Source organism: Megalobrama amblycephala, linkage group LG3 (assembly GCF_018812025.1).
Source record: "Megalobrama amblycephala isolate DHTTF-2021 linkage group LG3, ASM1881202v1, whole genome shotgun sequence".
Classification (NCBI taxonomy): Eukaryota; Metazoa; Chordata; class Actinopteri; order Cypriniformes; family Xenocyprididae; genus Megalobrama; species Megalobrama amblycephala.
In genome coordinates this window covers 28,265,580-28,293,246 of record NC_063046.1, presented here as the reverse complement: position 1 = coordinate 28,293,246, position 27,667 = coordinate 28,265,580, and the positions used below count along the sequence as shown (strand labels likewise).

Below are 27,667 nucleotides of genomic sequence, written 5' to 3'. Positions count from 1 at the left end.
CCTGTATAAAGATGTTAAATCAACTGAAAAAAGTTCATGCTGAGTGTTGCTTGTTTGAGGATCGATCTGGAAATGAAAATCTGCCTTTATTTATTAGAATATTTGGACAGTCTAGTTAAGTGGCCACATCAGCTCACTAGAATGTTGTAACCAGTGACTTTATACTTTGCTGTGCATCTAATTTTATGCTTCCTCTTCTGAAATTAGTGATTTGAGGTGGAATTTAACTGAGTCAGCTTATTTATAGGCAAATGAGATGGAATAATTGGTCCACCTTGGATGTTTTAAGTTATAAGGAGAAAGAATTACAAGTTTTTTTTTCTGACTTGCATGCCTTCTTTAAAACAGTTTCAGAGAAGTTTGAAAGTGTGTCGTACTGGTTACAACTGTTACCAGGAATGAAATTGACAATTAACAATCCAAAAATAAATCCTCATTTCCTTTATATTTTTCATACAACCTTAATGATACTTTAACAATAGGCCATTAAAATATTATATATCAAATATAGTAATTGTATAGTAAGTTTACGTGCATCCAGCTCTGGTCATGTGACTATTTACACTAGCAATGTAAAAAAAAAAAAGTTCCAAGACAGTCTGTACTTTCATATAGCATATAGTTGACACAAAATATATTAATTTAAATAATTTATGAATGAATTAATAAGATACATCAACACATTTTTAGACCCTTCATTCTAAAAAAAAATACTTTTTAAATTTTGGTCACAAATGTTAGACCTATGTGGGATCAAATGGGGATTAAATTAAATTTACCGGATCTTAGAAATTAAGGAGTGACTTTTTTTGTTGCATTATTTGATATGTGATGTTAGTACAAACTTAAACTTTTCTAAAATAGTTTTGGCTAAAAAACAAACAAACAAACACTTGACGCGTAGCTCCACTAGGTGGCAGGCGAATACGGCTGATCTTCTCAGCGGTCTCGGCTCGGCTGTCTAGTATACAGCACATGAGCGCGCTCGGTACGTAGCTTTGCTTTCCCCACCCTCTTCCCCTCTCTCTCCCTTTCTCTCTTTCTCTCCCTCCCTCTCTCTTACATTAGAGCTTTCCATCTTTCGCTTGCATCGCACTCGCTTTGACAGTGTTAAATGAAGACGCTCATCATGGCAGTTTTTGCGCACCTGTACCCAGCTGTATTTTTCGCTTGCGCGTTTATGTCACTTTTCGGACCGATTTCATGTCACAGCGGCGTTATACACCAGAGAAACGAACGGGACCGAGAGCTTGACAGCCGCGGTGGGCATGTCATTGGCAGAGATGAAACGCTTATCTCAGCGCACAGCCGCGGAGATTACAGCGGGGACCCGGGCGGACCGGCCATGGGAGTTCCCCGAGTCCGGAGGGCATCGACTCCGGAGAAAGTCTCTCTACTCAGCAGCTCTTTCGTCCTTAAAGGGGATGCCACCCACAACCAGGCAATGGTCCACTGGACGGGTGAAAACAGCAGCGTGAGTACACCCCTTCTCCTGTTATCCGTTGTAATTGTCCCACAAACTCATAAGATTGAACGTTGAGTTGTTTATCCTGTCAAGTCCTGTTCGGTTCGTAGATGCTCTATTGATTTATTTCGGGTTTGAGAAACAGGTAATGAAAATGAAGCATGCATGCGTAATGTTTGTACGGCAGGTGGATGTATAGCGTTCAGCATTCATCATCACACAAAACATCCGCGGTGTGCATTGAGAGGTTTAGGTTCAGTGTTTACCAAACCGTTGTGCATGTAATGTGAGCCAGAATGACAAGTGATGCCGAAACGCACCGACAGTATTCCATGCACCTGCACGCGCATAGCAGGAAGGAGTTCACTGCAAGTCTTCGTTAGTATAAAAATGGGTGACGCAAAGTTTGAAGTTTGGCTACGTTTACTTGGGCTTGCTCAGTCATATAAACGATACAATGTGATATAGTAATTACAAAGCGACCAAACGAACCAGCGACTCTTTGAGCGCTTGCAGCGCGGATGCGCTCTGAACAAACGCGCGCTTGTCTGTGTAATAGTTTGGTGAATTGTATCTGCAGGAGACGTCCCTCGTTCACAAAGCTGCCAAAACAACTCATGAGCCGTTTACATAAAATAAAAGCGATCTGATAACTTCTGAATTGATTTGATGAGAATGTTTTTGAATTGTAATCTCTGAATTTTGATTGGAGACTTTGGTATCTTGGTGGATTTGTGGGCAGTTTGAAACATTGTGTTGTCTCTTGTGAGAAAGAAACACACTTTAGCATACTTGTAAAAAGCGTACTTAATACTAATTGAAATAATATATACTTTAAAAGAATATGCTTAAGTGCAAACTGAACGCAATAGTTTTTAGTCACTTAATTGCATGTTAATTGCAATTAAATGAAAATGCATTACTTTAAATTTATGTTAAAGGCAATTAGCTGAACTTTAGAGTGATTTTTTTCTTAAGTTGGACATAAGTACATATTTATATTTAATTTTATAAAAACTTCTATTTTTTTTTTTTCAAAATATTGTTAAAGTGTTCTGCCGAATGTACTGAAAAGAATTCAAGGTAAACTAAAATATACTTAAATGTAATTTCTATTGAAACTTGCATGTATTTACACATTTAAAGTTGCAATTTAGCCTTGTACATTTAAAATTTTTGAACTTTAAATGTAATGTTGAATAACATACTTGAGTGTGTTATAATCAACATTAGAACAATATGTGTTTTACTATGTTAGTCAACACATTAAAAAAGTCTATCTTTAAAGTACAAAAAAAAATGTAAGTGTAAAAAAAGTGTACTAAAGTAGCCTTTAAGTAGGCTTTATTTCATTAAATTATCTGCAGGTAGTTTTTAAAAAAATATATTTTTAAGATTGGGAGTACACTCCAAGTACACATTCAAATTATGTGCACTCCTTTTTTCACAAGGGGTCTCCTGAAAGTCTCACAAAGATGAGAAGCAGGAGACAAGTGAAAAGTCTCGTACTTGCCATTTATATTGTTCTGTAGAAACAATTGAGATATTAAAGAGTTCTCATTTGTTTTTTTATATATATATTATAAAAAAAATCTTATAGTTTCTTGTAAAGGTTTTACAACATCACTGAAAACAACTCCCACGCAGTAAGCAGTGATTCCCTTTGTGTAATCTAGTGCATTTCCTCTTAATCGCGGATCCGCTGCTTTTCCAAAAGATCTAAGAAGCCATTTTGAGAGGGATGGAATTGGCATGAAGATGATTTATCCTGTGCGTATTGGAGATGGAGATGTAAGTGTCTGTGATCTTGTTGCTTCTTTTAATTACTTAAGGACCTTAAAGCAGTAGATGTATGAATTATGCAGGTCGTGGCTGCTATGTCAGATGTCTGAGGAGAGCTGTAACCTCATCTGAGCTGGGCAACAGCAGACACATACTGGATAAGCACAGAGATCAACAAGCACTGATACGCTTACATATGGTCGTTTGCTAGATTTGTTACGAGACTGCAAAGCATTTTACCAGAAGCACTGCTAAAGATCTTTATCTTTTATATCAAGCCCACAGATCTCCAGTCCATTCACAACAGGGTTTACCATTTAGTGATTGTTCAAAATAGATTGACTGCAGTGCCATGTGGGAAAGATGACACAAAAAGGAACTGACGGCAGCAAATATTCCCTATTGTTAGAGTAATGTGAGACTGTTTAGGGGACGTCTTCTTGAAACCTGTGACATAAATGCAGAAGTCACTTGTTTTTCCATATTGATTCACCACTGACCTACATGAAAATAGTCAACACTCTTAAAAATAATGCCATAAAAGGACCATTTTCGGTTCACCAAAGATTCTTTCAATAAAAAGTACTTAAAAGAACAATTTTATACTTAGGGTGAAGAACATTTTCATTTAAAAAAACTTTTTTCACTATAAAGAACCTTTTGTGGAATGGAAAGTTTCAATGGATGTTTAAGTTTCTTCATGAAATCAACAATACCAGTAAAGAACCTTTATTTATAAGAGTGAAGGCAATCCAGTGCAGACTTGTGTTTAAAGGTGCCCTAGATTATGTTTTTAAAAGATGTAATATAAGTCTAAGGTGTCCCCTGAATGTGTCTGTGAAGTTTCAGCTCAAAATACCCCATAGATGCTGCGGTCCCTTTAAATCCCGTGCTCTCCGCCCACAGAGCTCGCGCTTGCCTTGAACAGTGCCTTAACAAAGTTTACACAGCTAATATAACCCTCAAAATGGATCTTTACAAAGTGTTCATCATGCATGCGGCATGCATGCGTCAGATTATGTGAGTATTGTATACTGTTATATTGTTTACTTCTGATTTTGAATGAGTTTGATAGTGCTCCGTGGCTAACGGCTAATGCTACACTGTTGGAGAGATTTATAAAGAATGAAGTTGTGTTTATGCATTATACAGACTGCAAGTGTTTAAAAATGAAAATAGCGACGGCTCTCTTGTCTCCGTGAAAACAGTAATAACCGATGGTAACTTTAACCACATTTAACAGTACATTAGCAACATGCTAACGAAACATTTAGAAAGACAATTTACAAATATCACTAAAAATATCATGATATCATGGATCATGTCAGTTATTATTGCTCCATCTGCCATTTTTCGCTATTGTTTTTGCTTGCTTACCTAGTCTGATGATTTGGTTGTGCACAGATCCAGACGTTAATACTGCCTGCCCTTGTCTAATGCCTTTTATAATGTTGGAAACGTGGGCTGGCATATGCAAATATTGGGGGGCGTACATCCCGACTGTTACGTAACAGTCGGTGTTATGTTGAGATTTGCCTGTTCTTCGGAGGTCTTTTAAACAAATGAGATTTATATAGGAAGGAGGAAACAATGGAGTTTGAGACTCACTGTATGTCATTTCCATGTACTGAACTCTTGTTATTTAACTATGCTAAGATAAATTCAATTTTTCATTCGAGGGCACCTTTAAATTATTTACACTATCATCTACTGTTGTAATAGGAGCACGAAGAATTGATGTTCGATATCAGTTTAATTGCATAAACAAATAAGAGGAACAAAGATATCAACATGTCATAATTACTAGTGCTGTATGGAGATTTATAATTAAGGATCATTCTACATGTTTCGTTAAAGTTCAATTTTAGTTGAAAAAAAAAAATTCACAAATGGAGAGAGGCAATTTTCCTGTGCTTCAGGTGATGTGTAGAATAGACTGTTAGCAACGGAAGGACAAACCATCATTAACTCCAGAACCTATAGTTGTGAGTTCCTTAAGGCTCTAGTCCTTGAGAATGATACTATACTCCCAACATAAAGCCAGCATTAGAGCCCTTTTATCTGCTAAATGTGTGCGCCTTGTGTTTTCTGTTCTATCTCTCTTTTTCTCCCTCACTTTCTCTGGGGAGTGCAACCATCCTGATTCATTTATTTTGACCTCCTGCACTTCTGATGACACATCTCTTTTCTGTAAATATGAGGAGATATAGACATCTATCTAGTATTTAGCAGCAGTCTCTCTGCTGTTGTTTGTTTTTGCAATGTTGTCAGGAACCATCCATCTGTTTGTCTGCTGATAGCTGTTTAGTTAAGACATAGAGAGAGAAGGGGAAAATGACACAAAACTATTTTTGTGAAAGAGATATATAGATAGACAGACAGATATTTTTTATTGATTCCCAAAGGGATATTCAAAATGGAGATACAATGAAAAGGAGTCCAAGGGAGCAATGGTAGAGAGATTGCTATCAGTCTAATTTAGCTCAGAGTGTGTGCATGTTGTTCTCTTGCCTTCATGCTATTAGAAAATCTGATAAAATGAAAGACACATGGCTCACTGACATGTGCGCTTCCCTCACGAGTCATCATTTGCCAGTAGGTTTTCCAAGTGGGGGGGTGGAGTCGTAATTTAAAGTCCCTGTAAAGTCAATTCTGAGAATTGTTTCTAAACACATTAAAAATGTTACCAATGTACTGCTGAAACACATTACAAAGACTGAACTATGTAGTATGAATTGTGGAGTTAAACAGTTTTTTATGGAGTCAAATTAATGCCTTAAAGTTTTGCACAAAAATAAAGTTTTGCAAAACACAAAAAAGAATTGAGCAATAAAAAAATGTTTTGCAAACAAAAATAAAGAATTGCAAAGGAAAAATAAAGTATTGAGCGGAAAAAAATAAGTTTTGCAAACAAAAATAATAAATTGCAAAATAAAATAACGTAGTGCAAAAATAAAAATATAATCAATTACAAAAATCAATGACAGCTATAATCCTATTTTATCTTTGCCACATATTTTTCATGCTCAAACCTACTAAATCATTTGCAACGCTCATTTTATTCGGCGTTTCAGTCAAGCGTGCGCTCGCGATACCGGTTTTCTTTTGCGCTGCACTTTTCTGTGCGGATCTCTTTATGGCACTGGTTTGACGTGGGGGTGGAGTCAAGAAACGGGGGCACGCCCCCGCGAAACACGTCATCGGCAGGCGACGCAGATCGGAACAGAACAGGGCAGCGTTTCCCAAAAGCATCGTAAGCCTAAGTTGATCGTAGCTCCATTGGTTTCAATGGAGCTACGATCAACTTAAGCTTACGATGCTTTTGGGAAACGCTGCCCAGATCAAGAGACAGAGCGCATTTATTATAATCTGAAAACCACGCCCACCGGGGGAAAAACAATCCAACCGTCTCCAGGCTGCCTTCTTGTCTTTTCTGACTCATTACAAAAAACAGAACAATGCCTAAAAGGTGCTGTGTGACAAGGTGTACAGCTAACAAGCTAAAAAAAAACAGAAATAAGTTTTTATAAGCTGTCGACCCCAAAAAACGAATGTTTAAGGATACAAAAGTGGATACAGGCAGTGAGACAGAGCGCAACGGGTCATATTACTATAAGAAATGCATTGGAGGGGGTTGTAATCGGCGACAACATATGCTAAACAAACCAACAAAAACAAACCATTCATTATTTTTAACCACGTCAAAGAATTATTTCACCTGTCGCCGATTACGTTCCCCTCCAATGAATTCGCGGGGGCGTGCCCCCGTTTCTTGACTCCACCCCCACGTCAAACCAGTGCCATAAAGAGATCCGCACAGAAAAGTGCAGTGCAAAAGAAAACCGGTATCGTGAGCGCACGCTTGACTGAAACGCAGAATAAAATGAGCGTTGCAAATGATTTAGTAGGTTTGAGCATGAAAAATATGTGGCAAAGATAAAATAGGATTACAGCTGTCATTGATTTTTGTAATTGATTATATTTTTATTTTTGCACTACGTTATTTTATTTTGCAATTTATTATTTTTGTTTGCAAAACTTATTTTTTTTCCACTCAATACTTTATTTTTCCTTTGCAATTCTTTATTTTTGTTTGCAAAACATTTTTTTATTGCTCAATTCTTTTTTGTGTTTTGCAAAACTTTATTTTTGTGCAAAACTTTAAGGCATTAATTTGACTCCATAGTTTTTCACCAATTCTGTGTTCAGGATTTTTGGGCGGGGCTAAAACGGTGGCTCGTTGATGCACTGGAGCCACTGAGCATGGCCCCGCCCCTAACATTATAATAACTACAGCGTTTTTAGCATCAGTGGTTTGCCCGCTCAGTTTCAAGTTACTGTCATTTCCATTACTATTTTGCTAGCTAGCTATGCCTTCGTCACGCAAATGCATATTACCTGGTTGCGATAATATACAAAACAGCTCGGTCTCCTTATTTAAATTTCCTAAAAATGATGATATGAAGAAGAAGTGGATTAATTTTGTAAGGAGCCATCTTGATGGAGAGCTGAGGATCACCACCAACACCTGCCTCTGCAGTGATAATTTTACACCGGATAGTTTTACAAACTTTCATCAGAGACAACTGGGATTCACTGATAATCCGCTGTTATTGCTGAATGGGGCTCTCCCGCCTCGGCCATCATCCTCCCATCCTGCCAACAACCGATGATATGGGGCCGGACCGACTATCTCTTGTCCCGGCCTTCATCCTCACGTCTCGCGGCGCCGACATCTGGTGCCACATTCGGCAGTACGTGCCCATTACAAAGAGTGTAAGTAGCCTTGTTGTGTTATAATTAGTAGGAAGTCCACAGTAACTCTACTAAATTTTGCATGTGTTTCTTTTGTTTATATGCATCAGCATATTTGACTCATTAGACAAGTAAGTTGAGAGAGACGTCTTTCTCGCGAGTGGGCGTGGTTTCAGCGCAGACAGCGGACACGCCCCCAGCGTTTGAGAGCTTGTTTATTTTTCAAGATTTTGATATCTTATTTCATTGGCATTTTTTTTATCATTCAAATTTGGCTGTGTGGTTAAAAAAATTTCTGTGGTGTGACAAACTCAGAACACATTTTCATATTGCTTTACAGGGACTTTAAATAATAATAATAATAAAAAAAAATGTATACATAACATTACAATGATGAGCTCTAATAGATCAGATTGTGTACAAATTTGGCTCTCTAACATTTCTCAAATACTGATACATGATACATGATTTTTGCTTTGTGGAAATTAAATGGCCAAATGTTTTATTCAGTATATTATCTACACATGCAAATACAAACACGCACATCAACCCTTTATCAGTTCACCAAAATATGTGTTCAAGTGCAAAAGATGGATGAGCCATTTAAGGTAGTCTCTGGCAGCACATGGTTAATTAAAATATGCCTTTCTTTGCATGTAATTTGGGAATAAAGTGTAAAAATGTGCTATTAATATTCATAGCATGTCTGCATTATTTCTCTCTCCTTGTCACATCCTCTGGAAAGCTTACTTCATGAAATAGGCATTCATTCATGGGTTATATACTTAACAGACAGTTAATTTGGCCCCTCCTATTGCATGAGCAAAATTGTTAGCACATGTCTTGTCTGTCTGAATCAATATTCCCTATTGTTTCTGAATGTTTCTGTTTTGCAATGAGTCAGATTTGGCTTGCAAACATGTGGCAGAGTGGACAAAAGTGTTTTCCATCCACATTTTTAAAACCTCTCCAAATCCATTTTCCCATTCCAATCTTCTTTTAAATATCAGTACTAATTACTGGCATGCCATTGGTGGTTTTGCTCTTCTCAGCCCTGAGACTTTAGTGTCTCTACTTCTATTAGCCCAACTTATTAGAGGCTTACTTGTGGTCCTTTTTCCTTCCGCTCCCAATGAGGATTTCTTCCTTTGTTTCCTGGGAGACCTCATCAGAATCTGGAGGGACAGCTCAGGCAGAGAGTTCATGTGCAGCATGCAGAATGTGTTTTTGTGCATTGGCCTTAGACCTGCATATGTCATATTGCCCCTACAATGGTGTTTTAAGGGCTAGTTACACAAAATAATAAAACAATGAACTTTTACCCACACTCATCCCTAGTGCTTATTATTTTGTGCTAAGTATACTACCAATACATTTATATTTGTGTGTGTGCTAAATAGTAATACCCTGCAGTTGTAATTTTGGTATACTAAACTAGTTTATTTAAATGTCTGCTAAATTGGAACAACTAATTTTGTACTTATTGCACTTAATGGTGCAGAAGAAGTCCTGAGGTCCAAATAAAGATATACTTAAGTATATGTGATTGTGCTAAAGTGGAACTATTGCAAGTATACTTTAGGTACACTTTAAATATCTTGCATTTAAAGACTGATATTATACAAAGATCATACAACCCTTATTGGTGATATTAAAACATTTTAAAGCATGATATGTGCATTCGTGCATAAAGACATACTCCAAATAAAGTTTAATTATAATTTTATATCAGTAAGTCTTAAGTGATATATGTCAATAAATATGTTAATAGATTTGAAATATAAATATATTTTAAATAGATTTTGTTTTTTTTACTAGGGATGTCATTCCAACTTTGTATTATTTTCTTTTGTCTATGAAAAACAGAATGAGGTGAATGTCTGAGCTGTATTGCTATTGGAACGTGATTTATTATGAAAGTAGCATTGGACTGATACAGAGCTCTGGTATATTAATACATAAAGGCAACAACTGAACAGCCTTAGATGATTATTAAAAACATAAAATTACAAGTTATTTCTAGAGGAACTTAATGAATATGATGTTTTGACCTGTGGTTGCCTGTGAACACCATATCAGAGTGGATTTGACAGACTACACTGATTCATTTACATTCATGAGCACAAGTATTGTATTTTGGCTTTGAAATTATGTGACACGTGGAATGTACAGCAGTTGCTTTTGTACTCACCAGTGTGCTTCTGCAGACAACGTGAATAAGTGAGGTGATGAATTTTCATTGTGAAACTGATGCATTTATACAGCTTTAACGTCTCATGTCACAGTTCTAAACTTTGCTGATTAACACACAACTACAATTTACAAATAAAAAACTTTTCGCCTTACACTGTGCAACGTCCAAGCTCCCAGAATGTCCCATATAGCACCATAAAGATGCCAAGAAAGTAGTCCATTCGCTTTGTGCAGTTTAGTCCAAGCCCAAGTCTGAAGCTATATGATAGCTTTGTGTGTGAAATTTAAGCCGTTATTTACTGATAATTGACTCATATGAGAGCCCTCAAATCTGCCTTGTATGGAAAGCAGCTAAGATGTTCTGCCAATCATCTTCTTTTATATTTCACAAAAGAAAGAAAACCACATTAGAGATTATAACAATATGGGGTGAGAAAATGATGACAAAGCTTTTTGGGTGAACTATTACTTAAAAAAAAAAAAAAAAAAAAACCCCACAGAGATGGACTTGCTATATGGACTCATTAAACCAGCAGCTATGAATAACAGTATCAGATGTGTTCATCATTCTAGATCCGTATCACTAATGGTTTTGACAGAGAGTTCTTCCTGTTTCTGCCAGGTCATACTAGCTTGAGGTTATTCATGTCTGTAGATTCTAGTAATTTCATCCTTGCACTGTGCAGTGTATGAGACCACAGAAGAATGCAGAGAGAATGGTGGGTGAGAACTAATTTAGCTCTGAACGCAGAAGTGATGATGCCTAGTTGATAAGCTTGTGAGACAGTCATAATAAAGCTTGTGCTTTCAAAACTTTCCTCAAAGCCATGAGACAGCAGATGATTAACCTGATCTATCTACTGTCCAAAATCTGGTTAATAAAATTAATTTTGTTGTCAGCAGTCACACAAAATTGAGTAATATCAGAACAAACTGCCTGTTGTTCTGAGGTGACTACAGCTGGTATTATCGGTATTGATGTTTGTGTATCTTAAAGATGACTGTAATGATCACTAGAGTCCACACCAACGCACAATATTGTTCTGTTTACACTAAGCATGTGCTCCTGTTATATTATCTGCCACTTTAAAGGGTTAGTTCACCCAAAAATGAAAATTATGTCATTAATGACTCACCCTCATGTCGTTCCAAACCCGTAAGACCTCCGTTCATCTTCGGAACACAGTTTAAGATATTTTAGATTTAGTCCGAGAGCTTTCTGTCCCTCCATTGAAAATGTATGTACGGTAGACTGTCCATGTCCAGAAAGGTAATAAAAACATCATCAAAGTAGTCCATGTGACATCAGTGGGTTAGTTAGAATTTGTTGAAGCATCGAAAATACATTTTGGTCCAAAAATAACAAAAACTAAACTATTCAGCATTGTCTTCTCTTCCGGAATCCTTTCCATTGAATTGATTCCATTGAATCCTTTCATCTGTCGGCGTTGGTAATGCACTTTTACGTTGCTGTGGTTGTTTTTGGCGATTAGGACATCCGCGACATGCACACTTACGCACCATTTTAAAAAATATAGCAATACCAAAATACAAACAATGTAGAATAGCTTGAATACAGCGTGCGTCTCCCTCAGACTGTAAATGAAGCTCGGGCGCACCAGATAACACGTCAGCAGCGTCTTACATCAACAGCGTCACTGCGGAGTCGTGAGCCACACTCCGGAGCAGAAGGGGGCGGTAATGCACCAATAAGCTGGATGCCAACCGCCGTAAAACAGGAAAGAAGAAGAAGCGGAGTCGTGAACGCGAATTGACAACAGACCCGGAAGAGAATACAATGCTGAATAAAGTCGTAGTTTTTGTTATTTTTGGACCAAAATGTATTTTCGATGCTTCAAAATGTTGCGGATGTCCTAATCGCCAAAAACAACCACAGCGATGTAAAAGTGCATTACCAACGCCGACAGATGAAAGGATTCAATGGAATCAATTCAATGGAAAGGATTCCGGAAGAGAAGACAATGCTGAATAAAGTCGTAGTTTTTGTTATTTTAGGACCAAAATGTATTTTCGATGCTTCAACAAATTCTAACTAACCCACTGATGTCACATGGACTACTTTGATGATGTTTTTATTACCTTTCTGGACATGGACAGTCTGCCGTACATACATTTTCAATGGAGGGACAGAAAGCTCTCGGACTAAATCTAAAATATCTTAAACTGTGTTCCGAAGATGAACGGAGGTCTTATGGGTTTGGAACGACATGAGGGTGAGTCATTAATGACATAATTTTCATTTTTGGGTGAACTAACCCTTTAAATGCTCACTCTCTTTAAAGCATTATGGATTCTGATTGGCTGTCAAAAAAAAAAAGAAAATGTAAATGGGCCTTTATTCTGATTGGCCTGATGAGAACATTGTTTCTGAAATGAGGCATGATGTATAAAACAAGCAAACGTTCGCAGTAGTTGGTTTGTGGGCTGTAGCGGTTAAAATGTTTGCATCCCCTTGTTCTGTTTCTTTTGCCATACATACACATCTCCTGATTGTTTTGTGCCACTTTATGCAGTGACTCATGTTATTTTTACATGTACACAGTGTAGGTTTACCTTAACATTTTTTTTTCTTGAGGTTCGACTGACAGTTGCTGTCTGTATTACAGTGTAGGGTAGCTTAACAGAGCCTGAGAAAGCTTGAGAGTTATGAATACACCTCTGGTAAACAGAAATGTCTTGGAGCCAAGGACATTTTTGTCTTTTCTTTGTCAGCTGCTGTGATACTCATTCATTCTTTCATTTTTTCCCTATTAGATGGATGATTTGTGCATTAATAGAAATAAGAATTCAAAAATTGTTTGTAACTTTAGTCTGAAGTATGTCCATGAGTCATGACATTGTTCTAATGTCACAGCTTTATCTGTACGCTGCATTGAACTACTAGTAATAAGACATTTTTATTGCTTTAGTCCTCTAAACCTTAAATGGACCTTGTAGGGGAAATTACTCCGAGAATTAAATAATTGGTATGATGGTACTGAAGCATGTTTTCTCAGTTAGAGTGCATCCATTTCATGATGAATCCTGTATACATTCTCTTAAATCTCTCTCTCTCTCTCTCCCTTCCTCTCTCTCTCTCTTAATCAGTGTGACTGTGCTTTAATGAAGTCTGTTCGTAGTGCCTAATGACTCTCTGTCCTCATCTCTCTAACCTTCAGCTCATACACACACAAATGTAAAGGGTGATGTCTTTCATATGTAATTTTCAGCAGGACTGACAAGTACCATGATGAAGGTTCTATGAGCTCCATCAATTTTAATTACAGAGGCACTCAGATAGTTATTGGGATCGTTCAGGTCAGCCAGGATGGCAATAAAAATTCACACATGGGATGTCAGTCACTATATACCTCGCACTTTTTAATCTTGGTCATTTTAAATACTAATATAAATTGAATATAGACAGCATGCTTGATTTATTGCCTACTGTCTGGATAGACACACATGAAATGTGAGTGTTGTAAAGAATTATGCATAAAGACCAAACCGACCGAGGAGGACCTGACAGAGGAGACCAAAAACACAATCTTGAGGCTTCTTAATCATCATCATTCTGATGTTCCCTTAACCTCATGTCCAGGTTTCATCAGGAATAATCCAGCTGTTATATAATAACTGGAGGAGAATTTTTTTTCTTCTGAGAGCAAAGTTTGACACTGAACCTTATGCACTTTCTTACTGAAAATAGTACGCTGTAAGAAAGAAATCTGTAGTAAAACGGATAATGTCCTGCAGAAAATTACCTTTTCCGTCAGGTTCCCTTTAACCCTTTAACAAAACACAATGTAATACATAATTCAAAATGCATTAATACAGAAAATTCTTTCATATTAACACTGTAAATTGGGCCATATTTTTACAGACTTTTGTTTACAGACTAGTGTTGATGTTCATGTTTGCGATTAATTGTGTTCAAGATTGAAATATTGTTCATTTGGTCACCTTCATTTAAAAACATTGAATGACCTATTACTGGCTACATGGGAACTGAGACATTATATCCACACAATAATGTACTCTCTACTCAGCAAGGCTATAGGATGATGATATTATGAAATAACAATACACTGCCATTGTGAAACAAACAAAGACTCTACGCCGGGCTCCCATGATGCATCAGTCACACCATTTACATCTCCCCTCTTTTGAAGGTCAAATAATATCTTTTTGCTAGGCTGCATTTATGATTTGATGAGTATAGAGTTTTAAGGTTTATGCAATTAGCATATGCTAATTGAAATCAATTAGCTGTTATTGTCTGCCTATGGGGCACAGTTACATAATTAGAGCTATAATCATAATCATCATTATGTCTGTTTTCCTTTGACTGGTATAACTTGGAATACTTTTAGAAACATTTATCTCATATCCAGGAGATATATGAAAATGTAACCATACAATTATATAATTTATAATATAAATATAAAGGATTCTTACAAATGTTTCAAGTGTTTGTAAAGCTGTGCATATGTAAATACTATATTATATATGCTGTTAGTATGTTCATCTGTATGTTTCATAATATTTCCAAATTTGCAAAAATGTGTACAAAAGTACAAGTACCTACTAATACTAATGAGATCAGGCTGCACAATTATCAAACAAGGATGTGAATATGTTTCAATGATCTGTTGTCACTAACCTGGGTAAATCCATTGGGTAGTTTTTCCTTAAACATACTTGCTGTATCAACCATGTGTTTTTGTAATCTTAACTTTGTTTCAGGAGATTTGCTGTAAAATTGTGCTGGAGCCAGCCAATCAGATTAAGGCTTGCCAGATTGAGAAAATGCTTGCCAGTTTTGTGTGCAATATCAGACAGTCATGACCGAACTGTGGGCGGTCTGTGGGTGTGCCGTCTGAGGCTAAGACTAACATTTGGATTGATTTGAACACTAGCATTGACTAACATGCAGATAGACAGTTTGTTTTCTGGCATAAGAACGAAGAAATATAATTATCTTTCTGTTTTCAACATTACACTTTTCAGAACTCTCTCTGGAAAACCCATTCATCTTTCTAATGTGACTTAATTATTTTAAAATGTAGTATTCCCGAGCATTGTAGCTTTTCAAAAGGGCTAAACATATTAGTAAATGTATTTTGTCAAAATTCTTCTCTGGTTAGAGTTAGGATAGTGGCAAAAAAATACCCATGACCAGCTGCTTGCACAGAGAGGTCAAGACCCTGGAACACACACACACTGTTATGCCATACCATCATGTACCATAGTATCACAGCCATATAGCTCTTGTCCTCAAGTCTTAGTAATTGACTACTGAAATGTGCCATCATATGAGTGTACATTTGCACCTTTAGCTGTTACCATTGTATGCTGTAAAACATTAAACATGATCACCCACAGAACTGACTGTTTGGTGTGTGTATGTGTGAATCTGATGGATTGCATGAATCACTTTCTCTTTCTCTCTCTCTCTCTCTCTCTCTCTTTTTTTTTTCTCTGTCTGTCATGTGAATCCCACAGACCTTCCCCCTCAAAGTCACCAAATGGAGCTTCACTCATATATCCTCCATATATTCATCTGCTATTTTTGTCTGTCCTCAATGCATGTGTCTTTTATCATTTTTTTTTTTTTTTTTGATAGCTCATAAAATTATGCATTTTATATATTTTGTGTATGCATATATGTATGTATGTATATATTGTTGCTTGGGAGCTGCTCTCTGTCTTTCCCTTTCCTAGTCTCTGCTTCTCTTTCTTTGAATTCAGTGCTTGCTTCCTCAGGATTTGTAAAACTCAGCTCAGACTAAGTATGACTGAAGAGGGAGGCTTTTTGGGTTTGGTTGTATAATCTCTCGTCTTGATCAGTTGTTGGGTTGTGGTAAAGATTGCTGCTTGTCACAGATTCAGTCTCTCTCCCCTCTCTCTCTACAGCAGACCCATTTATATATAGCTACAATGCACAGAGCTGACAGGGAATATGACATGGGTAATTCAATCAATGGAAAAGAAGGACAAGATTCTCTCTCGCTGACTTACTTTCCCTTGAGGTGGTTTTCCTGTTAGAGCGGCACTTAGTTCCCAAGTGAACATTTTGAGATCTGTTCATTTTCTGCTCTGGTTAAATTTGACCAGAGTCAAATCTAAACACTAACATTAAAAAATGAAAAATTACATGTGAAAAAGTATGTATTTTCAAAGTCAACGAATCGTTTGGTTGCCTGAATAACTAATCTATTACTCTATCTTAAGGAATCCTTGTATAATTAGGCTGTTTTCGTGTAAAACACATTCTTGCATTCAAAATTTGAATTTTGCATTGCATCAGTTCCTTGAGCAAAGCTACATGATGCTGAGCGCCTGCCGACTCTGTGCTTTAAAGTCCCCCTGTAATCAAAATTTAAGTTTTTTAGCTTTTAGTATGAATGTTAGCCTTAATGTTATGAATAAGCTGCTGTGTTCCAAAACAATGACAAAATTCGCATTTAGGAGAGATAAGCACAAAACTTAGTCTCTCACTTCCGCTAAAATGGATCACGGATTTTCATGACATCACATAGCACTGCAGCTAATCATCAAATCTTCTGTCCAATCAAATTCTCTCTAGAATCTCAAGTCCCGCCCCCTCCTACACTGTCAACAGACACTGAAGCTGGCTGAAATCGGTCATTTGTTCACACATTTACTAGTTTCTACATGGTGAATGGCATATAGTGCACTATAGGGAATAATTCAGACAGTGTAAATATGCTTTCCATTGACGCGAATGAAGTCCGTTTTCGCGTTAGTATAACGTGAACCGCCGCAGCGCGAACACAGTCTGCTCTGGCCCAGGGACACAAGAGCACAGAGCGGATCATATCCGCGAGTCGGCTCAGACCTAATTGGACCTATTTAAATTCTGCACAGAATGCTATATTTTAAAGTGATATGGAGGAGATAAGGAGGATAAATTATTAGATATTAAAAAGGAAACAGAGGTTTTACTGAGTTTAACGGCTCTGGCCAAGCTGTGATATAAACGAAACGCTATTGGCTATTTTAAAAAAGGGGTGGGGCTGTTCGATATATCGCCCTGTCTTCCTGTTTCAGTTGAAATTACGTCAACACATTGAATAATGCTGCGCGTTCCAAGACACTTCAGCGGGCCTTTAAGAAATTAATCTGGTTCAAAAGAGTTGTGCTGTTAATGTCCTCACTACATTTGCCCATGACTTCTGTTCTGTTGTGGTCACTGATTCCTTTCGTCTATGTTGAAAAACATCTGTGGTAATTGTTGATTGTATTCAGTGTGCTTCATGTTCACCTTCTGACTTAAAACTGATCGGTCAAGCCTAGCAAGCATTTCTATTTTTCTCAAATAAAAGGATTATGTAAATAAAACATTTACATTTTGATTGGAGCTTAGGAACTGATCTTTATGATTTATATGAGTGGAGCACTGACAGGGCTGGTTATCTAGCTTTAGTTTGGTGTCATTTCTTGCATGTTTTTCCACTCATATTTTTGACATCAGCCATCTTTGATACTTCAGACAGTGAAATGTTGCTCAGCATGTTTCTGAACCATTGACAACAGAACTAGTTTTACCTGTGAAAGGGAGATGCACAAAGAGTTGTGCTTATCTGATAATGAAATGCAGCAGAATGACCCGGAAGAGGGTTATTGTGTGGCCCACAGCAGGACCTCTGTAATATATTTCTGTTCAGACTACAGTGATAAAGATGTGTGAGTGCTGTGTACAGTGCACTAAACTGTTGAGTTATTTAAAAGAGACAGAAAGAAAAAAAACTTGCTTGTTCAAACTCTCAATGGGATGATCATGTCATAAGTAATAATGGGTGACTATCAGCTGAATCAGAAAAACTAAAGACATCACTGATCATGTCTGATAAAATCTTTTTACAACAAGCACACACACACACACACACCAGTGTTAATTTAGTTGATGAATAATTTTCAGCATCATTTTCGTCAACGGAATTTTTTCACGGACGAAAACGAGACGACTAAATAAAAATGCGTTTTGAATGGCTGAAACTATGACTAAAATCTACTGTAATTTTCATCAACGAATAAAAAAGAAATGAAAGTGATAGGGACGATTTGGGAAGATATCCAGTCAGGACTGCTATCCTGTGTGGAAGATACACACATTTGAAGTGTAACATGCTGATCTAACCATGGGAAAAGTGGCGTTGTTGCGCACTCTACAGGCTCGCCCAGCAGCACTTCAGACTGCTTCACAATTAATGAATAGTGAACATTTATGCCAAGTGATTGCTTATACGCTAATGTTAATGAATTATGACAATGTTTACTACACAATGTTTATATGGTAATATGTTTTAGACGGTACGAATGCACATTTTATCTCCCTCATCTGAACTTAAATGTGCAGCCTGCTGCATTGCAGACTGCAGACATTTCAGAATAAGAGTCACAGTGTATTTTGGGATGGTTTATAATTATTATTTTTTTCCTGGTCATTATTGTTATTTTGTTTACACAATATACTGTATTTAATTTAATTTAATTTCTATTTAATTCATAGTAAACTACTGTATCTTGTCACAGGAAAGAAAGACTAAAAACATTATTTGACACATTATTCAATATATTTTACAAGTATAAGGGTTATTATAGTTAACTAAATCTAAAACCATAAAAAAATCTTCATATACTTGAAATAAACGTTGACTGAAATAAAAAATAAATATATAAAAAAAATTACATTTATTTTATTTCATCTAGTTTCCGAGCTTTAGCTTAACCTGATGTACTAAAATAACTAAAACAGAAATAAAATAAAAATATATATATAGACATTTAAAAGCAACAACTAAAAGACATAAATACACAAAACATTACTAAAACTTTTAGCTAAAATTACAATAAAAGCAGAAAAACTAAAAATCAAATCTAATCAAAATTCTAAACAAAAACTTTAATAGTACCTCAATGATAAGTGTGTCAATCCCTGAAAAGCACTGATCTGAGCTCTTTCATGCCTTTGTGCACTTGAACGGTCAAAAAACGTCCGCTTTGGGGAGTAAAGTACAGTTGGTTGTCTTAAGTGAACATAAACAGTTTTGAGAATATCAGATGTATATCAGTGTATTGGATCTGTATATTGTTAGAGAAATGTTTACTTAATGCATTAAAATTTATCTAAATTAGATTCTAGTTGACTAAATTTACTGTAGATTTAAAACTAAAACCATTTCCAATTACTAAAATATGACTAAAACTAAATGGCATTTTATTCAAAAGACTATGACTAAAACTAAAATTTGCTGTCAAAATTAACACTGACACACACACACACACACACACACACACACACACACACACACACACACACACACACAGGCTATATAAAAATCGAATTCTTGTAATCAACTAGTGCTCAATTTTTTTCAAATGTGTATTTGCATGATTATTAATAACTATTTTCTATATACCTTAAACAAAATAAAATTAATTGATTTCCACAACAAACTAAATGACATCAAGAGAAAATCTCACTGTTACAGAATCAACCATACCATACTACAGAAGCTTAAAATAGCTACATTCAGAAAAGAGTCAGGAATCAAGAATCTTGCTCTCCTGTGCGTGTGTGCGTGTGTGTGTGTGTGTGTGTGCTGCTCAAGGCTCCTTTCTGTCCTCGTCTGGTAGAAGCTGGACAAAGGGCCTCAGCTTTCTATATTGTTGTCTTCGCCTGACTGATTCCTCTGCAGTAGCACAGGGAGACATGTTTCTCTTCCTCTTACCTGCTTCTTTTTAGCTGTTTGTCTCTCTTTCTCTTCTGTTTTCTTTCTATTTTTCACAGTGTATTTCTGTATCCAATTACTTACCAAACTACTTTATTGTTTCTCTCTATATTTTAAGCTAGTTTTTCCAGCCACATTTTCCTTTTCTCCCAAGCTTTTATATTTTAGGCACCAGTGTCTGGTGTTCTGACTGAATCTTGACCTCAGTCATTCTCTGGGCTGGACAAATGACTGAGACATCCTCTTTCCCTGGAGCCATTCTATTTTTCATTCCCATTCACGCACAGACACACAAATTCTCCCTTTACTGTCCCATTTTTCGTTCTTTTTCTTCATCTGCCCCATTCTTATTTTCTTTTCAACTCCTTCTCTCCATTTTGTTATAACAGTCTGGGCAGAACCACAAAAATCCTGAAAGATTCTTTTTCTTCCACTTATTTTATTCCTTCAGGCAGTGGAATTTGCAGTAAATCTCTCCCTGTGTTGCTGCACCGCATTGGCTGTAATCTCCTTTCAATCTTTCTCTTTTCGTTCCCCACCCTGATCCCATGATCACGGTGATGTTCCAAGTCTTAAGTGGAGCTGAGCGCTCGTGTAAATCAAATTCCCTATGGTTTACCACATCGCTGCGGTTACAGTCAGATGTACGAACTCCTAACCCGTGACCCCACCTTAGATTTGAGACAAAGCTAATCACAGAGCGGGGTCACCCATGGGCCGTTTCATTTCTCACAAGCTTTAGCTCTGACCTTGTGTGTTTCTCTAAGAAGAGAAGTGACCTCTGTTCTGTTAGAAATAAGTGTGAACATGAATAAGTGTGAACAAGTTGTATGTCTGCATGTTTGTATGCCTATAGTGAGCAATTTATGTTAAATTTGATTTTAACTTTTAAACTTGGCCTTCGTTCAAAACTAGTTTGGAATTCTCTCCAACATTTGTATTCATTTGATGTGCTGGAAGTGCTTGCCTTTAAATTGTGGACCATTTTCTCTGCACATTCACAGTCCCAGCAGGTGGAAAGGAGTGGAAACTGCCTGATGAAGTAGAACAGTGTAATCAATGAGCAGTGTTGTAGGGTTGAGCTGTATACTAGTCAGTCTCTATACATCACAAAGACTCACTCTTTCCTAGTAGGTCTGTGCTTTCTCTTAGGTGGTTAATTCATTAATTAAGTCTGATCTCTTGGTAACCCCTATTGCCACAATTGTTATTGCCTGTTTATGGACTTTTAGTATTGGATTTGTGATTTGTACTCTAAAATAAAAATAGTTTAGAGTACTTATAGGTCTTAAAAACTAGTACTTGGGTGTGGACCATGTATAGAGGAGGGTTTCCATCATGGTGATAATGAAAATAATTAAAACACTGTTGTGAAAATGAATGTTGACAAATAAAAATGACATGAAAATATGAAAATACGACTAGAAAAATAACACTGTTAGATTATCAGTTATGCATCAATATTTTTGAAACAGAAACATCTAAAAGGAATAGTCTTGTGAAAAGGTGAAGCTGGAGAGTGAATGAACACCAGTAAACTGAAGCCCGTTCTATACAACACATCCTGTATGACATTAACCAGATATTCAGATATTATGACATTAATCAGATAATTATAGATACACAACATAAATGTAACATTACAACGTGTATCTGCACGAAAAGGATGCAAATGCAAGTGAACTTGTTACGTGCTAACCAGAATGTGTAACTCTGGTTGTGGATGCACTCTTCCAGTAACAACGCACTGAAATACAGACAACTAAAGCATAAAGAATTCACAACATTCACAATATAATGATGTATGATGGATTGGCGCTGCACATCTTGCACTTAACTGTATTTACATCAAGTGATTCCAGACAGCACTGCGTGTTTTCTAAGTCATGACAAGAAAAAATAACTGCTGGATAATTTATCATCAATGTTTTTGAAAAAGAAACATCCAAAAGGAATTGACTGTTTCAGATAACCCAATCATAGTCAATAATGTTGGGCATTGCAGTTTCAGTTGATGCTGAAGAGTGAATGAACACCACCGGTAAATTGAAGCACTTTCCTAGCTGGTTAATTATCGCATCTTATATGAGATTATTTAGATATATACAACATAAAAGTAATACTGCAACTTACATCTGCACAAAAGCATGCGAATGTGCATGTGTTGGCAAAGCTTAATTTTCAGCATCGTTAATCCAATCTTCAGTGTCACATGATCCTTCAGAAATCATTCTAATATGTCAATTTGCTGCTCAAGAAACATTTATTGTGTACAATTGTACAAAATATGTGTGTACAATATTTTTTTTCCAGGATTCTTTGATGAATATAAAGTTCAAAAGAACTTTTGTAACATTATAAATGTATTTACTGTCACTTTTGATTGATTTAATGCATCCTTGCTGAATAAAAGTATTCATTTCTTTAATTTCTTTTCAAAAAAATAAAAATAAAAATTCTTACTGACCCCAAACTTTTGAACGGTAATGTAAAATGTTACAAAAGCTTTGTATTTTAGATAAATGCTGTTCTTTTGAACTTTCTATTCATCAAGGAATCCTGAAAAAAAAGTACACAACTGTTTTCAACATTGATAATAATAACACATATTTCTTGAGCATCAAATCATCATATTAGAATGATTTCTGAAGGATCATGTGACACTGAAGGCTGGAGAAATGATGCTGAAAATTCAGCTTTTCCAACACAGAAATAAATTACATTTTATATTATATTCCAAAAGAAAACAGTTATTTTAAATTGTAATAATTTTTCACAATATTACTGTTTTTACTGTATTTTTAATTAAATAAATTAAGCCTTGGTGAGCAGACAAAACTTCTTTTAAAAACATTAAAAATCTTACCAATCCCAAACTTTTGAGCGGTAGTGTATAATATATATATATATATATATATACAGGTATATGTTTACACTAGCACCTTAGAGCACTGTTCATTTTATCAAACAGCCAAAATGTTGCTTGTTTCTTTTACTTAAGTTCACATTTGTATTGCAATGAAAATACACTTCCATGTTTGCAAGAACTACCAGATATTTAGTTTCCAAATTATTCAGTTACCGCAGTACAGAAGCCTAATACAAATGAATAGCATCTGTTTCACTCTCCCATTGAAGTAAATCGGAAATCTTGCAACCATCTCCAGTTCCCATCCAGAGCAAATGTTTTATATGGATGCGTTTTGATCTTTCCTTGAGATACAAGATTTAAAAGGCTGTTGAGAGAGTTATTTAAATGTTCGGACTCTCATCCAAATAAGTATGTGTATTGCATTACCTTAATTGTGCTAGAGGAGCCTCCAGTAATCATGATTATTACTGGTGTTTATATCTGATTCTAAGAACACGTGTTATAAAAGGGATGGGAACTAAGCCATGATGAAAGAGTGAAATCTCAACCAATGCTGCATAAAGTACTCACTGCTGCAACAGACTAACCATCTTGAATGGGAGATCATAAGAACAAGCATGTAGGTTAAATACAGATAAAAAAGGACTCTTTTGTTTAATCATCTATCATTATGTGGCTGTTCATCCATTACTAACAAATCAGGATTAAGTTAATCTTAATCTAGTATAAGAATCATTCATTTGGATCAACAGTGCCAATGAAAAATTAGTTTCCCATTTTACCTATAATCATGCTACAGTTTGAGAGGTTGTTGATTTAAATGTGTGTTCGATGTATTTCTAATGCTCGTATTTTAATGAGAGGATTTGCAAGTGAGCAGAACAAAAAGTTTTAAGAAGTGGTGGGAGAAAAAAAGCGATTCTCTCTTCAAAGATTCTGGATTGAAAACGCTCGCTGATGGTGAGTGTCCACTGGCGTGTCCTCTGAAATTCACAGAAATGATTCTGAGAATTTCAGAATTGTTTCTGAGTTTATTTTTAACCGTAGTTGCGAGATGACGCTGCTTGTGCTTACGGTGGAATATGGAAGTTGAGCTTCACTCTCGCGAGCCTGAAGATTCTCAACTTCCATTGGAATGAACTGAATACGCTCGCTCTGCGCCAGTGGACACGCACCATCAGAAACAACTGTATTTGCTTAATTTAGCCTACTAAGACAATGTTATTAACAAACCAAACTTAGTAAACACCATACTAATAAAGCATACTACATATAGAAAAGCAGATGTGCCCAGAATATGAACGCAACACATTTAATTACACGTTAAGCGTTTTCCTCCCATAAAGAAATGCTTAAATTGGATTAATGTACTAAGACAGTGCCATTAAAAGACCAACTCAGTAAACACTAGACTAATAAAGCATACTATACAGAAAAATTGGTTTGTGCAGAATTTGATCTTTTAATATCACTTATAGGCTACATGAAACTACGTTAAGCGTTTTCTTTATAGCGGTTTTCTATGGGAAGAAAACACTTAACGTGTTATTAAACGCATTGCGTTCATATTCTGGGCTTAACTGCTTTGCTGTACATAGTATGGTTTATTAGTATGATGTTTACTGAGTTTTGTTTTTTAATATCACTGTCTTAGTACATAAAGCCACGTTGCATTTTCTATGTGAGGAAAACGCTTAACGTGAAATTAAACGTGTTACGTTGTAACGGAGGGAGTCCACTGGAGGCGAGTGTAGTGAGAACCCAAGTGCAGTTTATTGTGAATAATCCAAAACATGAACAGGAACAGAAACACAGACGTGATTTGGCTTGGCTTGGCTTGGCTTGGCTTGAAAACAGACTTGACACTCACCAGTAGCAGGTTACATTTACAATACATGACAAAGGAACATGGGGAAGACAATGGCTATAAATACAAGTACTGATGTGACACATAACTAAAACAACTAATGGGACTATGACACATGGACTAAGGGAGAACATGAGGAACAAGGGAAGCATGACAAAAACAAGCAACATGAAACAGACTACAAAATAAAAGACATGGAACCCATAAACGTGAACACAAAACCAAAACACCCGTGACATACGTTCAAATTCTGGGCTCAACTGCTTTACTGTATGTAGTATACTTTATTATTTTGATGTTTACTGAGTTTGGTCTGTTAATATCATTACATTAAGCCACGTTTTTCACGTTAAAGCGTTTTAGAATGTCTCTCCCATGCATCATGCAGCCACACTATGACAGGTATCGCGTTTATTTAGTTTTTCCTTTTTTATTCAAAATATTCACAAACTTGTTAACTATATCATCAATTATATGATATATTCCGATTGTCAAATATGTGGAAGTGAATGTGTTTTGTTGTTTAAACACATTTACAATGATCATGTAAAAAAACAGAGGATCTGTCAGATTTACATCACGTAAATTCATCAATTTTTCCCGAAATACATAAACGTATGTGGCTGGTGAACTGGGAGAAGAGAGTAAACTTTGTTTCATACGCAATGTATTTGATATGAATAAAAAACTTTGTCAAATTATAATTAAGGAATTATTGCACCTTCCATATCAGTTTATGGAATTTGCATTTAACAAACTATAAATGTATTTTTATATATAGCCTAGTACTTCATTTAAATGTCTATTTAAATGTCTGAAACCTCAAATAAACATTATGTGGTTAAAATCTCTGAATAGTTGTGAAATATGAAAAGCACTGAGCACGTCCTTCTCTGGCTCCGTGTCAGCAATACGAAAGCAGGTTTAAATTTATCAGTGACGCACTGAACGTTTAATCACACCGGTGTTATCATATGCGTTAAAATGTAAATATCGATTGCGTTTCAGGGGTAAAGGGGGGACAAATTGAAACTGAGGGGGCACAAATCAGATCTGAGGGGGCAATGCCCCCTTTTGCCCCCTTGTGGCGCCGGGCCATCTCAAAATGCTTTTATGACACGAAATGAATGAAAACACAGTAAGTTAGATGTCTTGAGGGATTAAACAGACAGGACAAAAACATCTTATATTTCAAAAGAGATCTGTGCATTATTGTGAACGCAGAATTGTGAATCGTCTCTGATGACATCAATAATAATCAAAAAACCATAAAGCTGAGAAAGAGAAAAATCCCTCACTGCTTTTGAATAGAAAACGTTCAGATACTCTTAAATAATGAAAGCACTCTTTGTATACTGCTTGTAATGTTTTGTTGTTCCTCTTTATTATTATTTATTGGACTACTTGCTTTTATGTTTTGAAGCTGTTTATAGCCTATATGTAAAAATCTTAACATACAATTTTATTAATAATTTTTTTAAACTAGTAATTATTTAAAAAGTACTTATAATTACATAGACTATGTATTAAATCAATAAAAAAAATAAGGTTACGAAACTAATTAATTAATAAGAAAAAAAGTGGATCAAGAATCATTTTGGAATCCCAGAATCGGAATCAGATCGGATCATGAGGTGCCTAAAGATTCACACCCCTAGTTTTAAGTGATGAGTGGATTCTAACTTAAACACCTCTGATTGGCCATTGCTCTTGCTTTTGTTCCTCCATAGAACCAGGTCTGGGCGGGTTTAGTAGCCTGCACATCTGGATTGGTACCAGTTGTTTTTAAAGTGGTGGAAGAATTACGTGATGGAGGTGTATAAATTACAAAGTGATCCATTCTGTCAAGCTAAATTGTATAAATTATTAGCAAGTAGCGTTTTCAAGTTATAGTCTTCAATAACGATCACATCACATTGACGGTATCGCACATCCATGTGACTTTTTTTAAGCATTTTTTTATTAAGCTGTAATGTAGTTGTCTTTTTAAACCCAAATATTATATTTAAATTCGACCTTGTGATGTTTTTTTTTTTTTTTTACCCATGTTTTAATTTTTTAACAAAAAATCAAAAATTAATTGGCGGACCCCCAGTTGAAGACCCTTACATGTACAGCACAATCTCTGTGCAACTGATTAGCTGCAGAATTTTTAACTGACATATGATCCTGTTGGATTTCTTTAGCAGGATCAATTTTCTAGGAGAGAGAGGTCAACTCAAGGCTGGATCGAGGTGAACGAGTTCAATAGAACTTGTACTGATGGGTTACAACTGATTCAATGTTTTGACTGCAGCTGTCACCATCAAAAAGCGGTCTGGAAGCTCATTAGTAAGAAGTCAACACAATATGCCATAGTTTGTTAAACAGAGTTGGTAGTTGTTAACATTGAACTTTTTTACGATGACTTCCTTTGTAGGATCTCCTAACCCAGCAGCACTGTAATTAGTGTGGCTGACCCTAGGGTCACCAGAAGCAGGCCTGTGTTGATAGCACCTGGGCAGGTAACTAAGGACACTCCATCAGCGCCCTTTCAGCTTTTATGGAGCATTGCGCTTGATGAGAGAGGGGGATGGATTGCGAGCGTTTTCCTGGGCACTCATATTAAGGGTCAGTGTGGTTTGCCAGGGCTGTTAGAGCAGGAATTTTGATCTAGTCTTGCCAAATGAACACTAAATGCCCCTTTTACGGGACATAATTCCTTTCTGTGGCAGCACCTTTGGCACATCGCCTAATGCACCCTGCCCTCTTCCATCTATAGTGAATTCAGGAATTTCTGTAATGTAATGAGGCCAGTGTGATGTTAGGATGCTGATGGAGTTCAAACACAAGTTTTTTATTTACACATTTTTGGTGGGGTTTAGTAAGGTGGAATGTACCATTAAACAAAAGCTAAAAGATTTTGAGCTCACAAATAAATCAGGGATCAGACAATTCTCCACTACTAGAGATAACTGGGTAGCTCTTGTTTTTGT

At 36.3% G+C, this 27,667-nt stretch overlaps 1 protein-coding gene across 3 annotated transcripts in view; it reads left to right on the top strand.

The window, feature by feature from the left end:
* The first annotated feature begins 974 nt into the window (after positions 1-974).
* sorcs2 (sortilin-related VPS10 domain containing receptor 2) overlaps positions 975-27,667 on the top strand; it is a 212,532-nt gene continuing 185,839 nt past the window's right edge. The window contains exon 1 of one of the 3 annotated variants that reach the window (XM_048184819.1): positions 975-1,474. In XM_048184819.1, the coding sequence (XP_048040776.1) occupies positions 1,115-1,474 (360 nt within the window). In that variant the 5' untranslated portion in view covers positions 975-1,114. The remainder of the gene's footprint in view (positions 1,475-27,667) is intronic. The other 2 variants (XM_048184821.1, XM_048184820.1) reach the window with 2 other exon arrangements.